The 16,644-nt window shown below is 45.7% G+C and overlaps 1 protein-coding gene across 2 annotated transcripts in view; it reads right to left on the bottom strand.

Annotated features, from left to right (window-relative positions):
• The window catches only part of LOC110967823 (kalirin-like), a 66,813-nt gene that overhangs the window by 41,744 nt on the left and 8,425 nt on the right, over window positions 1–16,644 (bottom strand). For both annotated transcript variants that reach the window (XM_051941931.1, XM_051941932.1), the window contains exons 2-21: window positions 16,398–16,472; window positions 16,191–16,305; window positions 14,095–14,287; window positions 13,678–13,901; window positions 12,738–13,047; window positions 12,547–12,669; window positions 10,874–11,065; window positions 10,646–10,777; window positions 10,054–10,188; window positions 9,823–9,915; window positions 8,835–8,957; window positions 8,636–8,752; window positions 7,935–8,009; window positions 6,655–6,777; window positions 6,512–6,564; window positions 4,913–5,060; window positions 4,632–4,828; window positions 4,455–4,552; window positions 1,839–2,002; window positions 1,644–1,763 (exon numbers count right to left, since the gene is read on the bottom strand). In XM_051941931.1, the coding sequence (XP_051797891.1) occupies window positions 1,644–1,763; window positions 1,839–2,002; window positions 4,455–4,552; window positions 4,632–4,828; window positions 4,913–5,060; window positions 6,512–6,564; window positions 6,655–6,777; window positions 7,935–8,009; window positions 8,636–8,752; window positions 8,835–8,957; window positions 9,823–9,915; window positions 10,054–10,188; window positions 10,646–10,777; window positions 10,874–11,065; window positions 12,547–12,669; window positions 12,738–13,047; window positions 13,678–13,901; window positions 14,095–14,287; window positions 16,191–16,305; window positions 16,398–16,472 (2,810 nt within the window). The remainder of the gene's footprint in view (window positions 1–1,643; window positions 1,764–1,838; window positions 2,003–4,454; window positions 4,553–4,631; window positions 4,829–4,912; window positions 5,061–6,511; window positions 6,565–6,654; window positions 6,778–7,934; window positions 8,010–8,635; window positions 8,753–8,834; window positions 8,958–9,822; window positions 9,916–10,053; window positions 10,189–10,645; window positions 10,778–10,873; window positions 11,066–12,546; window positions 12,670–12,737; window positions 13,048–13,677; window positions 13,902–14,094; window positions 14,288–16,190; window positions 16,306–16,397; window positions 16,473–16,644) is intronic.

Genomic DNA, 16,644 nt, shown 5'->3' with positions numbered 1-16,644 from the left:
TCTGCTTTTGTCGTTTTGTGTTTCCTTGTTGTCTCACTTGTTTTTTGTCATTTTTTCTTATTACCTCCTCCAAGAAGGTTAATGTGACACCCAGCATTTGTGTGTCTGTCTGTCTGTCTGTCTGTTTGTCTGTTAGCAAGATAACTCAAAAACGCCTGGGCAGATTTACATGAAATTTTGAGGGGATGTAGACTATGGTCAGAGGAAGAGCTGATTTAATTTTGGTGGCAATCTGGAAAGGATCCTGGATTCTGGATCACTTTGAATTTTTTAGTATGTTTTAGTATGTGGTCCAAAATATGACAAAAACATCATAGGTTAGTATGTCGTCCAACAAATTGGAACAAGATGTCCAGATAGCTCAACTGGTTCAGAAGGTGCTTCATAAACAGAACTGTGTCAGAGATGCAGGTTTGCTTCCAGCTCATGATCCTTTACTGCATGGGTTTCCTGTTTTCCTCTCTATCATTGACGGAGGTCTGTGCTCTCAAAGTGCTTTTCTAGTTTGTGTTAACTTTTTTCTGCTTTGTAACTTAACTAATGTTTTGTTTTGTTTCGTTTGTCTTGTTTTTGTAATATTTCGTCTCATTTTTATTGTTTTTTGTCATTTTTATTCTGACTTGTCGTTTCTCTCATGTTTTTGTCGTATTCTGTTTTCTTTTTGTCTCACTTCTATTGTATTACTTTCTTATTTTGGTCACTTTTTTTTGCTTTATTCGCGGTTTTGTGTCTTGTCTTCATCGTTTTGAAGATTTTGTCTCACTTGTGTCTTTTGTCTGCTTTTTGTGTCATTTCATGTCGTTTGTCTCATTCTTTTAATTTTTGTCTCTATTTTTTTCTGATTTTGTTTGTCACATTTTTTGCGTGTCATTTCTCTTTTTTGTCATTTTGTGTTTCCTTGTTGTCTCACTTTTTTTGTCTATTTTTAAAATAATTTTTGTCTCATTTGTGTTGATTTTTTTCACTTTTGTGTAATTTTTTGCTTTGTTTCCTGTCGTTTGTCTCCTTTTCGTAATATTTTGTCTCTTTTTTGTCATATTTTGTCTGATTTGTCGGTCTCATGTTTTTGTCGTTTAAAGTTTTGCCTTATTCGTTGTTTTGTGTTTCGTTTTTGTCTCGCTTGTGTTTTTGTCTATTTTTTGTCATTTTTGTTTCATTTGTGTCTATATTTCCCTCTTTCTGTCTTTCTTGTCTAGTTTTTGTTTTATTTCGTGTCGTCTGTCCTGCTTTTGTAATATTTTGTCTCATTTCTGTTGTTTTTTGTCTTTTTTTGTCGTTTACATTCATAACAATCTTCTCCACTCCCTCTCCTTTTTTCAGGATCTAGATGGTATTTTTGGTGACTTTTTAAATAGCACACGTGGATAAAGCGATAATTCATGAAGGATTTCAATTTCAGGTTTAGATTTGGATCATTTTCCAGATGCAGCACACAGATGAGTAGTTCAAGGACTGTTGGAAAGTAGAAAATCCAATGATTCCTTCTGTTTTTGTTGTTTCTGCTTGTCATAAACGGTGTCATTTTGGTGATTTAATGCTAACTCTTTTGTGAATCCTCTCTTCTACCCTCCAGACAGAACATTTAGTCGGTTCTAAGAGCATGTTTCTGTGTTTTCTTGTGTTTTTTGTGCGGCTGCAGTGACCTCGATGGCCTGCTGGAGGCGCTCATGCTCCCTCTGCAGCTGCTCGGCTTCGGACAGGCAGCTGGAGTTCAACATGCAGGACGACAGCATCACCTCGCCCTCGGAGATCCATCCCAGCACCTGCGGCGACACATCGAGCGGACGTCACTCTGGACCCACCTGGCCTCCTCAGGTGTGTGTGTGGGCGTGGCTTACCTGTTTGACCTGGCTCTGCAGGTGTCTCAGCTGCAGGTTCTGCTCCAGGTGAGTGTGCGTGTGGTCGGCGATCTGCTGCAGCTCCTTCTGTTTGTCCTGTAGGAGGCGCTGTAGCTCATCCACCTGGCCGGAGGTCCCGCCCTCAGCCTCCGACAGCTCGATACCTGCCGACACATCCAGAAGCTCTTTTCCTGCCCGCCTGTGTCTCCATGGCAAATTCAATACGCCGGTTTCCATGGGGACCAGCTGTGTGCTTCAGAGAGCAGTTTCCATAGCAACCCCATCCCCCCCTTTTCCCCCATTATCCTCTTTGCCCCCCCGACATGATCAGAGCTGAGCTGAACCGGTCAGACGGAGGCGACTGAAGCAGCCGATCTGTCGACGGCTTTCACAAATAATCAGCGTAATTATCCTGCAGCTGCTGTATGGCTGCTGGGCGTCATCATGAACCCCCTTAAGGCCCTGTTTCAAACCCCGAAATGACATTTAAAGCGAACACAACCTCCTCATTTATCTCTAAAAACATCCAGTGCAGCATAACCATTCAAGGATCAGCAGAGAGTCCCCTCAAAAACCACTGAAAACCTTTATATGAAGGATTGACGCCTGGAACCCTTTAGGAACCAGAGGATCTCTAGAACCTCCTTAACTACCAATGGAACTGTCTTTAACATTCCCGTTGTCCACATTTACAGCACCAAAAACTATTTGCTCCTTTGTATGAAAAAAATCCAAACATTCAGCAAAAAATTCCCCGAATTTATAATAATTTGCAAAATCTTCAGGAAGAAAATTCCTTAAAAGTTTGCCTTAAAAATTTTATTATTTTTTTAAATCCCCAAATTTGACAAGAAATAAAAACTCAAAAAATAAAAAATCTAAATTGTAAACATTTTCAAAAAATGAATAAAAATCTTCCCAAAAATCCTAAAACTATCTAAAGTAATTACATATATATCAGTGAACGTTCTAATGCTTTCTTTAAGAGCATTGTGTTTGAATGTTCTTAAAGAAACAACATTTCTTTATTCCACCAAAAAATGTTCAAAAAATTTCCCAAAAATGTTGAAAATGTGGAAGTTTTAGCAGTGAAAATTATAATTTTTTTCCCAACATTTTCAAAGTTTAAAACAGGTCAATTCGACCCGCAGGATGACATCAGGGTTAACTGCCACTTGAATCCCCTTATGGAACCCTAAAACCAACCAAAAGCTGCTGTGATCTCCAAAAAGATCCTTCCTTTTAAGGTCTCCACTTAAAACCACAGGAGCACCTCAAAGACCATAGAAAACCCCATAGGAGACCTCCAGAATTCCTTCAAAAACCAGTGAAGCCCTGCTGAGTCGGCAAAGGGAGCATTACTAACAAACACTGTTCGATCTTTTGCCAATTTATGTGTGTGACGCCGTCATGAGCCCCAACAAGGACCTGCTTGAAGCCCCAAAGTAACATTCAAACATCTGGAAGCCCTTCAAGGACCATCCTTTTAAAGAATATCGACCTCCTCTGTTGCATAAGCAAACCATATGGTGTTGCAGAACCCTCAAGAAGTACTGAAAATCTCTATGGAACCCACTCAAAAACATATATGGGAACAACTAGCACCCACTCCTTGACCCCTAGAACTTCTATAAACTCCTTAAAAGCTAGAAGAACTACTCCTAGAGCCCCCTGAGAGACCAGAGGATCTTTCAAAACTCCTCAAATCACATTAGACCTCCTTTAACTGCCACTTGATTCCCTTATGGAGCCCTAAAACTAACGATGGTTTGCTTAAATCTACAAAAACAGATCTTTCTTTTTAAGACTACTATTAAAACACCACCAGAACACTTCAAGGAACACTGAAGTGCTCCTCAAAAACCTCAGAACCCCCTAAGGTGCACCACTGGAACCTCATCGGAAGCACTAGACACTCTCTAAGGAAAACCTTGGTTCCTGGAAGCATTAAAAAGGTCCATCGGAACCTTTCAAGGTTCCTTTTTTGATGGAATCAGGTCACAGAAATCACTGACATACTACCACTGTTCCTGAGAATCTGCTGAGAGAACAAAGAAACCCTCAGTAATCTTTCAGCACTTACCAGAAAGCTACGAGAAAGTAACTTCTTGAAGACTCCTCTTACCTCCTCAAGCAGCACTGGAACCACTCAGCAGACCTTCAGAAACCCTTAAAGTGCCAGTTAAATCCATTAAACTATAGACCCCTAAAACCACTCAAGGACCACTGCAATCCAAAAAAGATTCCTGGAGAACGACTCCCAAGGTTCGTCTTTTGACCTCATGCCTTCTAAGACCGATGCAGCTCTACCACGGATCACTGGAACCAGATAAGTGGTCTCTGGAACCAGTCTAAAACCCAACAAAATCCATTTACTTCTGAAAAACGGTAAACCAGATTAACAGAGCTCATTTCCCATTCCTTGTGGTGTTCCCGAAGGTTCCATCCTAGGTCCTGTTGTTTTCTGTATTGGAGCAGTTACTGGATTCTGTCTTTCACAACATGGTGTGTGCTTCTATGCAGATGATGTTCTACTTTATATCTCTGGTTATCTGATGACCTCAGCCCTGATGTCAGACCAAAGTACTTCATCAGCACCAACAGCGTGACTCTTACCTGAGGCCTGGACCTCGGTGATGTACTGCTGGAGGTCGTGACCCTGCTGGATGACCTCATAAATCATGTTGTTCATGGCCAGCCTGCGCTCCATGTGCCTGCAGATCAACCAGCCCATCAATCAAAGAGTTGTTTTTGTGCTGAGCCTTCAAGATGTCGTCTCGTCGGCCCGTTTACCTGTGAATGCGCTGCTGTGCTAGTGTTAGCGCCTCGGGGCTAGCCTCCACTAGCCGCGACTGGCTCAGCGCCAGCTTGTCCTGGGCCAGCTTGTCCTGGTTGGTGTCGGCTAGCCGCGGTGACGCTAGCTTCTCGGTAGAAAAGTCCTGGGACTGTTTCTGGAGGTCTTGTTTCCAGGCATCCATTTCCCCAGTTACCTAGGAAACACAGACAGCGTCAGACTTTAGTCCAGCCTCGTGGACGCTAGAATAACAGCATCAGAGGAGTGAAGCTAAGCTGACCTCCAGCGTGCACTGCTGCAGGATGCGAAGCTGCAGGTAGACGTCCAGCCGGATCTTCCTCTGGTGGAAAAGTTCCTCCAGCTGAACGTGAGACTCCTCGAGCTGCTGCAGCACCGACTCCACATGGGCCACCGAGCTGCCCTGGGGCCTGAAACAAACGCACCCGCAAGTTATTTACAAACAAATAATAATAAACAAATGCACCCACACGTTATTTACAAACAAATAATAATAAACAAATGCACACGTTATTTGCAAACAAATAATAATAAACAAATGCACCCACACGTTATTTACAAACAAATAATAATAAACAAATGCACACGTTATTTACAAACAAGAAAAAATAAAACAAATGCACCCACACCATATTTACCAACAAATAATGATAAACACATCCACCCACATGTTATTTACAAACAAATAATAAACAAACACACCCACATATAATTTAAAACAAATAATAATAAACAAACACACACATGTTATTTACAAACAAATTACGAACAAAAAGAACTACAATTAATAATAAACAAACAGAATTACAAATATGAATAAACAAGGAAATACAGCTATAAATAATGATAAACAAACAAACAGAATGACAAATAATAATAAACAAACATAATTACAAACAATAACAAAGGCACCCCCATGTTGTTTAGAAACAAACAGGGCTATGAATAATAATAGAGATAAACACAATTACAAACAATAATAAATACACCAACACAATTACAAATAATGACAAACAAACAAACAAACAGAACTACAAATATTAATAAACAAACTGTGATTATACTGAGAGAACTTTGCTCATATCTACATGCTCAGGGCTGCAGAGCACCACAGCCATGTAGTCTAACCGCACGCCAACAATAGCATGTAAACAATGTAAACAACACCTACTTAGTGCATGTAAACAAGATATACACTTGCAGCTTGTAAAGGACATAAATTACACCTACTTGTAGGTCACAGACAATGTAAATAACTCTGGCTTATAACACGTAAACAGTGTAAACAATACCTACTTTAAGAATGTAAAGGATGTAAACAACTCTGAGTTTCAACATGTAAACAATGCAAACAAATCTGACTTCTGACGTGTAAATAATCTAAATATCTCTGGCTGTAGAACGTAAACAATGTAAACAACACCCATTTGCAGCATGTAAAAAATGCAAACAACAGCTAGTCCCAGAATGTAAACAATGTAAACAACTCTGACTTTTAATGTGTGAACAGTGTAAATAAACATGTTTACACCATGTAAGCAATACAATGTAATGTACACAACACCTTCTACTTGTCAAAGATGTGCCATATAACACCGCCCTCATAGATTATACAAACTAGATAACAAGCACACCCCCCACCCCTCCACCAGCCTCTGAGCTGCCCCGAACAGCGAAACAAACGTAGAAAAGAAAAAGGCTAAAAACAAATTCGCCCACAGGGGTTCCAAATATGAGCACCACACAGGGCAGCCCCGCGTAGCGAAACAAACGCCCACACTGCAAACAGAAAGTCAGTGCGCCCACACACGGCGGTGCGGTGCCACCGCAGCCCAAATCAAGCGCTCCCTCCCTGCAGTACCTGAGCTGGAGGATGAGGTCTTCTCCCTCCCGGATGACGCTCATGGCGGCCTCCTGTGGGTTAGAGGTTAGTGCAGTTAGCGGGTTAGGGGGTGTTAGCTGGTTATCACAGGGTCAGACGGAGGCCCAGAACCGGGTGGGTACCTGAGTGTTGGCCTGCTGCTGCTGCTGTTGGCTGATCAGAGCCTGGAGGGACTCCACAGTGTCGGGACACACCAGGACGTCTGAGGACAGCTGCTTCTGGAGGCCCTCCATCCACACCGACAGCTGGAGGACACGCGGTTTACAGGGACACAGGTTAGAGTACTGCAGTAGTAGGGTTAGAGTACTGCAGTAATAGTAGGGTTAGAGTACTGCAGTAGCAGGGTTAGAGTACTGCAGTAATAGTAAGGTTAGAGTACTGCAGTAGCAGGGTTAGAGTACTGCAGTAGTAGGGTTAGAGTACTGCAGTAATAGTAGGGTTAGAGTACTGCAGTAGCAGGGTTAGAGTACTGCAGTAATAGTAGGGTCAGAGTACTGCAGTAATAGTAGGGTCAGAGTACTGCAGTAATAGTAGGGTTAGAGTACTGCAGTAGTAGGGTTAGAGTACTGCAGTAATAGTAGGGTCAGAGTACTGCAGTAGCAGGGTTAGAGTACTGCAGTAGTAGGGTTAGAGTACTGCAGTAATAGTAGGGTTAGAGTACTGCAGTAGCAGGGTTAGAGTACTGCAGTAGTAGGGTTAGAGTACTGCAGTAATAGTAGGGTCAGAGTACTGCAGTAGCAGGGTTAGAGTACTGCAGTAGTAGGGTTAGAGTACTGCAGTAATAGTAGGGTCAGAGTACTGCAGTAGCAGGGTTAGAGTACTGCAGTAGTAGGGTTAGAGTACTGCAGTAATAGTAAGGTTAGAGTACTGCAGTAGCAGGGTTAGAGTACTGCAGTAGTAGGGTTAGAGTACTGCAGTAATAGTAGGGTTAGAGTACTGCAGTAGTAGGGTTAGAGTACTGCAGTAATAGTAGGGTCAGAGTACTGCAGTAGCAGGGTTAGAGTACTGCAGTAGTAGGGTTAGAGTACTGCAGTAATAGTAGGGTCAGAGTACTGCAGTAGCAGGGTTAGAGTACTGCAGTAGTAGGGTTAGAGTACTGCAGTAATAGTAGGGTCAGAGTACTGCAGTAGCAGGGTTAGAGTACTGCAGTAGTAGGGTTGGAATACTGCAGTAATAGTAGGGTCAGAGTACTGCAGTAGCAGGGTTAGAGTACTGCAGTAGTAGGGTTAGAGTACTGCAGTAATAGTAAGGTTAGAGTACTGCAGTAGTAGGGTTAGAGTACTGCAGTAATAGTAAGGTTAGAGTACTGCAGTAGCAGGGTTAGAGTACTGCAGTAGTAGGGTTAGAGTACTGCAGTAATAGTAAGGTTAGAGTACTGCAGTGCCCTACGCTGTGTTTTTACCTCCTTTGTGTGAGTGTAGAATGACACAGCGAGATCTAACAGCAGCTTCCTCTGTTCAACCCGCTGGATGAAGGCCTGTAAACAATGTAAACAACACATGTAAGCAATGTAAACAACGGTGTCAACACTTCCTCATCAAACGTCAAAAATGGAAACAACTACTTCACCACGTAAACAGACCTGCCAACCTTACCGAAATATTTTGCGTACCACTTAATCTCACACACGCACGCGCAAACGCGCACTCACACGCACACACGCACACACACACAGCTCGCGCGTATTTTCAACGTGAATGTTAATGAGGCGGAGCGTACCAGCGTACTTTGATGTCAAATTGCGTACCTGCTACGCAAAATGCGTACAGGTTGGCAGGTCTGTGTAAACATTGTAAAGACCTACTTCCAGTATGTAAACAGTTTAAACAACACTTCCTGTCAGCACGTAAACAGTGTAAATACTTCGTATCAACTCGTAAAAAGTGTAAAAAACCCTTTCTGTCAACATTTAAACAACCCTTGCTGTCAACATGTAAACAGTGTAAACAACACTTCCTGTCAAGATGTAAACAAACTTTCCTGTCAACATGTAAATAATGTAAACAACCCTTCCTGTCAGCATATAAAGAGTGTAAACAACACTTCCTGTCAACATGTAAACAGTGTAAACAACCCTTCCTGTCAACATGTAAACAAGCAGACCTGCATGCGGAGCTCCAGGTCTCGGGCTGCCTGGTAGATCTCCTCCTCTTCACACTCTCCAGACTGAGCCAGCTGATCCGCTGCCTCCAGGAGCTTCTCTGCATTCGTGTACGTGTTCTGGAACACACGGACGTGGTTCAGGTTCAGGTTCTGGTTCTGGTTCTGAACTGGTTGGTTTGTCGACCTGAGCCTTACTTACCTGAGCGACCTGCTGGAAGTCGTCGTGGCGTTTCTGCAGCGCTCGCGCTCGGTGCAGAGACTTCCCAACACCGCTGTGTTTGTTCAGGAAGACCTCACCATGCTGCTCCACCCAGTCCAGGACCTGGGGACAGAGACCAGTCTGAACAACTGGACCTGGATCTAAACCTGGATCTGTATCTAAACCTGGATCTAGATCTGGATCTATACCTGGATCTGGATCTAAACCTGGATCTAGATCTGGATCTATACCTGGATCTGTATCTAAACCTGGATCTAAACCTGGATCTGGATCTAAATGTAAAAATAAACCTGGATCTGGATCTAAACCTGGATCTAGATCTGGATCTAAACCTGGATCTAAACCTGGATCTAAACCTGGATCTGTATCTAAACCTGGATCTAAACCTGGATCTAGATCTGGATCTATACCTGGATCTGGATCTAAACCTGGATCTAGATCTGGATCTAAACCTGGATCTAGATCTGGATCTATACCTGGATCTGTATCTAAACCTGGATCTAGATCTGGATCTATACCTGGATCTAGATCTGGATCTAAACCTGGATCTGTATCTAAACCTGGATCTAAACCTGGATCTAGATCTGGATCCATACCTGGATCTGGATCTAAACCTGGATCTAGATCTGGATCTATACCTGAATCTGTATCTAAACCTGGATCTAAACCTGGATCTAGATCTGGATCTATACCTGAATCTGGATCTAAACCTGGATCTGGATCTAAACTTGGATCTGGATCTAAACCTGGATCTAAACCTGGATCTGGATCTAAATGTAAAAATAAACCTGGATCTGGATCTAAATGTGAATGTAAACCTGGATCTGGATCTAGATCTGGATCCGGATCTAAACCTGGATCTGGAGCTAGATTTGGACCTAAACCTAGATTTGGATCTAAACCTGGATCTGGATCTAAATATGAATCTGGATCTGGATCTAAACCTGGATCTGGATCTGGGTCGTACCTGTCTGACGTCTTGCTGAAACACACACAGCTGCAGACGCTGGTGGAGGCGGAGCTTACGGTGTTGCCACGCCCCCTCCACCTCATGATGACCCTGCAGAAGAAGAAGGAAACCCATATCAGTCCTCATGTCTGTCCTCATGTCTGTCCTCTTGTCTGTCCTCTTGTCTGTCCTCACATCTGCTCCACAGACAGACAGGTAAACAGTCAGACAGGTAACAGGACGCCGTACCTGCAGCACCTGGTGCAGAACTCCCATGATGCCGTGCGTTGCCGCGGTGAAGTCCGGTTTGGCCGTCGAGTCATCCGACTCGGTCGCCGGGCAACGCTGGAGGACGTCCAATAAGGCTTTACCGCTCTCACTGACCTGCAGACAGACAGGTAAACAGACAGACAGGTAAACAGAAAGACAGACAGGTAGACAGTCAGACAGACAGGTAAACAGACAGACAGACAGACAGGTAGACAGTCAGACAGGTCTTCAGACAGGTAAACAGACAGACAGACAGACAGGTAGACAGTCAGACAGGTCTTCAGACAGGTAAACAGACAGACAGGTGTGCAGACAGACAGGTAAACAGACAGACAGACAGGTAGACAGTCAGACAGGTCTTCAGACAGGTAAACAGACAGACAGGTGTGCAGACAGACAGGTAAACAGACAGACAGACAGGTAAACAGACAGACAGGTGTGCAGACAGACAGGTAAACAGACAGACAGACAGGTAGACAGTCAGACAGGTCAATAGACAGACAAGTAACAGACAGACAGGTGTGCAGGCAGACAGGTAAACAGACAGACAGGTGTGCAGGCAGACAGGTACCTGCGTGTAGTTGGCAGAGATCTCCTCGTTGAGTTCTTGGTGTTTTTTAACTGCAGCTTCCAGTTCTGCTGTCGCCGATGGCAACGACCCTTCAGAGCACACCTGGACCCAGCCCTCGACCCGGAGCAGGAACTGGACAAACAGGTAGACAGGGTCAACATCACCTGACTAAACAACAGGTATACAGATGTTTCTCCAGGTGTTTCAGTGGAAAGGTGCACTGCTCACCTGTTCTGCCCCCTGGTGGAAGCCTGTTGCCATAGCGAGCGTGTTGCTGCGCTCCTCTAGTGCTGTTGTCAGGGACTTCCAGTCCTCCTGTAACTGCGACGACACCATGGCGATCCTCTCCGCTCCGTAGTGACCGGCCTCCGCCAGCCTCGCTGCCACGGTAACTACGCTGTCCACGTTCACACTGCCGTTCTGCAGGTAGAAACAGGAAGTCCACCTGAAACCTCACCAGGTAGTTTAACACCCTCAGACCTCACCAGGTAGTTTTACACCCTGAGACCTCACCAGGTAGTTTAACACCCTGAGACCTCACCTGGTAGTTTAACACCCTGAAACCTCACCAGGTACTTTAACATCCTGAGACCTCACCAGGTAGTTTAACACCCTCAGGACTCACCAGGTAGTTTAACACCCTCAGGACTCACCAGGTAGTTTAACGCCCTCAGTCCTCACCAGGTGGTTAATCATCCTGAGACCTCACCTGGTAGTTTAACACCCTCAGACCTCGCCAGGTAGTTTAACACCCTGAGACCTCACCAGGTAGTTTAACACCCTGAGACCTCACCTGGTAGTTTAACACCCTGAAACCTCACCAGGTACTTTAACATCCTGAGACCTCACCAGGTAGTTTAACACCCTCAGGACTCACCAGGTAGTTTAACACCCTCAGGACTCACCAGGTAGTTTAACGCCCTCAGTCCTCACCAGGTGGTTAATCATCCTGAGACCTCACCTGGTAGTTTAACACCCTCAGACCTCGCCAGGTAGTTTAACACCCTGAGACCTCACCAGGTAGTTTAACACCCTGAGACCTCACCAGGTACTTTAACATCCTGAGACCTCACCTGGTAGTTTTACACAATGAAACCTCACCAGGTAGTTAATCATCCTGAGACCTCACCCGGTAGTTTAATACCCTCAGACCTCACCAGGTAGTTTAACACCCTGAAACCTCACCAGGTAGTTTAACACCCTGAAACCTCACTAGGTACTTTAACATCCTGAGACCTCACCTGGTAGTTTAACACCCTGAGACCTTACCAGGTAGTTTAACACCCTGAAACCTCACCAGGTAGTTTAACACCCTGAAACCTCACCAGGTAGTTTAACACCCTGAAACCTCACTAGGTACTTTAACATCCTGAGACCTCACCCGGTAGTTTAACACCCTGAGACCTCACCTGGTAGTTTAACACCCTCAGACCTCACCTGGTAGTTTAACACCCTGAGACCTCACCAGGTAGTTTAACATCCTAAGACCTCACCTGGTAGTTTAACACCCTGAGCCCTCACCAGGTAGTTTAAGACCCTGAGATCTCACCTGGTAGTTTAACATCAAAATCTTTGGTTTTATGATCCATTAGCTGGTGGTGAGTCGTGACTTTTGGGTGATCATAAATACTTGTGGCTCATCCCCGAGGCAGATAGAACTTTATAAGTAAGTGCTTGTAATGCAGTACTGATCCCTCCCCAGGTAGTTTAGCCACCATGAACACACTGAGTCATACGATGGTTTAACAGCTCCTGAATAATATGATTTGTGGGTAAAGAAAAAACACCTCCTCACCAGGCAGTTTGAAATAAGGAACGGCCCTAAAAGTAGTTCTACTGTGCGGTTCCTTCAGTCAGACCCTGCCTAAAGACCTAAAGACCGTGGACGGACAGAGGCTTACCATACAGTTGGCGGTGAAGTGCTGGTGTTGTGTCTGGAGGTCGATGGCGTGCTGGTGGTTCTGACCGACCTCCGCCAGACTCTGCACGAACAGCTCCTTACTGTGGGCGATCCACTCGGACATCTGAGACAAGAAGAGACGGTCAGACAATGACTACCGGAGACCGGTGGACCTGGAGCAGCGAGCCTCACCTTGGTGGCGTCCTGTTCAAACAGGTGCAGCTGCAGCGCCTGGTCCAGGTGCAGCTTCCGGTCGCCCCAGCTCTGCAGCAGGTGGCTGCGAGCCGCCTGCAGCCGGTCCAGCAGAGACGAAACCTTTGGCGCCACGCTCTGGAAGTCCGCCCCGCCCGACAGCCAGCTGCCGTGGCTGCCTTCATTGGGGGCATCGCCATGGGAGGGGCCGAGGCGCATGCGTTGGAGCAAGCTCCGCCCCTCTCGGTCGAGAGCGTCGACCGGGGCGGTGGCGATGGTGTTACGGAGGCGACCGTGTTCCTCGAGCAGTCTGCACGGAAAATACGAACATTAGTGAGTCTGCTGAACGACACGTTTAATCGACAGAGACATTATTTAGGCTCCGACTGGGAACCTTTAACTGTCTCATTAGTCTCTGTCATTGTGCGTATTGCTGCTAAACTCCCACAATGCTCTCTGCTTTAACATGAACTGTAGTCTGAGAGACGCCTCCTCTGGTCTCTACAGGATTAAACAGGAAGAGTCTCCACCTGCTGGAACAACCAGGAACTACAGCTGATCTACATTTACTGTCCTTCATCTGCTGCCTGATCGGTTCATTTATGTCCTAATTATTGAGGTCAATTATTGCAATAATTTGATGGTAATAAATGGTAAATGGTTGTATTTATATAGCGCTTTTATCCAAAGCGCTCTACATGATACGTCACATTCACCCATTCACACACTGATGCGGAAGGTGCCATGCAAGGCGCTAACCGCAACCCACCAGGAGCAATTAGGGGTTCGGTGTCTTGCTCAGGGACACCTCGACATATGAGCTCGACAGGTCGAGGATCGAACCGGCAACCTTCCAGTTAGAAGACGGCCACTCTACCCACTGAGCCATGCCGCCCCATGGCTCAGTCCGATTGAATTAATTAATTTATGGAATACTCACTTGCGGGCCTCGTCGACGTCCTGTGGTTCTGGAATGCGGTTCAGCCCAGCCTCCAGCTGCTCCAGCTGAGCCAGCAGCTGCGTGGCAGCGCCTGAGAACTCCTCCAGACCCAGACGCAGCTCGGTCCACTCCACATGGTCGTACTCCAGCGAGCCGCCGAGGTCCGAGGTCAGCTGTGAGGGGTCGACAAGCCGAGAGAGGCCCTCCACCGACACCAGGCTGGTCTGAGGACAGAGACACTTCACTGAGGGGCTACAGGATACAGAGCTAGCGGCTAGCGGTAGGCAACACTCAGCTAGTGGTTAGCAGCACTCAGCTAGCGGTTAGCGGCACTCAGCTAGCGGTTAGCGGCACTCAGCTAGCGGTTAGCGGCACTCAGCTAGCAGTTAGCGGCTGATGGTTAGCAGCAGTTCGTACCTCGAAGCTGAGCTTGGCGCTGCCCAGGTTGGTCTTGTGTTTCTGCCAGAAGGTGTCGGGTTTGATGAGCAGTGCTGTGTGGATGTTGGAGGAGAAGGACTCCTGCAGCGTCCGCAGCACCGGCTTCACGCTGTCCCACTTACTGCCGCGCATGTCCACCACCACGGTGAAGCCACGAGCTCGAACGTCCTCGCTGCAGACGGATGGACAGCTTGTTCAGTCTGATAACTTATCTGTGTCAACTCAAAATGCATCAAGTCATTCCACAAGTTGTAAAGTTGACTAAATGTAAACAGGCTGTAAGACTTGATTTAACAAAGAGTAGTTTCCTAAAGTTACAACCAGTAACCACTAACCCCAAGCAGCTAATAGGCATCTCATTTTAACCCACTGTGGACTCATTTTAACTCACTGTGGACTCATTTTAACCTACTGTGGATTCATTTTAACCCACTGTAGATCATTTCAACCCACTGTGGACTCATTTAATTCACGGTGGATACATTTTAACCCACTGTGGATTCATATTAACCCACTGTGGACTCATTTAACTCACTGGGGATACATTTTAACCTACTGTGGATTCATTTTAACCCACTGTGGATTAATATTAACCCACTGTGGACTCATTTCAACTCACAGTGAACTCATTTTAACCCACTGTGGATCATTTTAACCCACTATGGATCATTTTAACTCACTGTCGATCATTTTAACCCACTGTGGATTAATTTTAACCCACTGTGGACTCATTTTTAACCCACTGTGGACTCATTTTAAAGCTGCTGTCCGGAGTTTCCGTTTGTTTTCAATTTATGTATCATTTTTTAACAAAGCTTAAATGTGTTAGTCTAGTTCGATGCTATAATATAATGTTAGTATAACGCGATATGAAAATTTATTCCTGAGCTCCGCCTTCCTCTCATAGACCCCCATGTTATTCCAAAAAGCGCCGGTCGCTGCCGACCAATCTAGTTCGAGCTTCAGCTTTGTCATGCTGTCAATCAACGGTTACGCGCACAGCAAGCAAGCCCATGCAGAGGTGGGCGAGCTACGCACTACGCAACCGCGCGCACATTTGTTTTGCTTGTGGAGGAGAGAGCATCAGGGATCAGCAACTTCCAGAAAAGTTACCAATCCCACGGCTTGTCAGGCCAAGAGACTGCAGGACGTTTTTTGGCTCGGGGTGCTCGCGTCGCTCCCCGACCACGGCCTCCATAGCCCGCCTGACGGCTTCGTTTAGATGCCGTGGTCGGGGTGCTCGCGTCGCTCCCCGACCACGGCCTCCATAGCCCGCCTGACGGCTTCGTTTAGATGCCGTGGTCGGGGTGCTCGCGTCGCTCCCCGACCACGGCCTCCATAGTCCGCCTGACGGCTTCGTTTAGATACCCGACCTCTGGAGGAAGATGTTGGGGCGTCTGGGACATACTCTTCGTCAGAGGAGTCATGCAATTCTGAACTCTAGATAGAAATAAATAAACAATGTAACACATATACACGCGTAAATGCACTAAGTTTGATAAACAACGTCATCCAGAGGGATACACGAGTGTAATCACATATTGAAACTTTACTCGTTCGTCCTAGCAGATTCATGTTATTTTGGTATTAGGACAAGTTAGACTCAATACAGAATTCTAACGTAATTCCTTTATTATTTACTAAATGTACTAAATGTAGAAGAGGGGGAAACAGCAAAACAGGCGAGATGCTGCAGCACTCCGGGCACTCCTCTCATGTACTGAGCGCATGCACAAATAAAGGGGCGAAATCAGAGGGAGGGACCAACAGTGTTTTGGGAGACGCTGCGATTCAAACTCCGGACAGCAGCTTTAACCCACTGTGGACTCATTTTAACCCACTGTGGATTCATTTTAACCAACAAGGAGTCCATAGTGAGATAAAATGAGCCAATAGCAAAGACATGCGTAGAAACTACTTGGAGTTCAGAGGGTTCTTTCAGCTGAAAAGCCAAATATTTGCTGGTTTCAAACAAAAAATAAATCTGATGATGTCACTTTGACATTTTGTTGACAGAAAATGAATCAGAAACATGTCTGATGAACTTCCGGGGTTGGTTCTTCATGTAGTCGTACCTGGGTATGGTGGACAGGTAGGTGACCAGTCGGCTGAGGTCCTCCTGTTTTATTCGATCATGATTGGTCCTGGCAGGGAAGGTCAGGATTGGTCCGCCTCGTTTGTCCCGTCCGCCTAGAGAACACATGGAACAGTTAACTGGGCCACGTCAGGACCAAACGTGGCTAAAAAGGCTAAACATCATCACAGTGTTTGACTTTCTTTACCCGACACAAAGGCCACTTTCTCTCTGAGCACCGTCAGGACGTCAACTGCCCGGACACTCTCGGCTTTACCAGAACCTGCAACAGACGGAGGAGATGTTCAGCTGCAGGGTGGAGTCCAGTCTGGGTGGAAGAAGTTTTAACCCTGACATTAACTGCAAATGGAACAAAACATCAACGAATGGTAGTTACTGGATCTACGTCCAGTTCTAGGTAGGACATAGAGCTATGGAGGTTTGTAATGTTAGAC

The sequence above is a fragment of the Acanthochromis polyacanthus genome, chromosome 22, assembly GCF_021347895.1.
Source record: "Acanthochromis polyacanthus isolate Apoly-LR-REF ecotype Palm Island chromosome 22, KAUST_Apoly_ChrSc, whole genome shotgun sequence".
NCBI classification, from domain to species: domain Eukaryota; kingdom Metazoa; phylum Chordata; class Actinopteri; family Pomacentridae; genus Acanthochromis; species Acanthochromis polyacanthus.
This window is presented reverse-complemented; position numbering and strand designations above follow the sequence as displayed.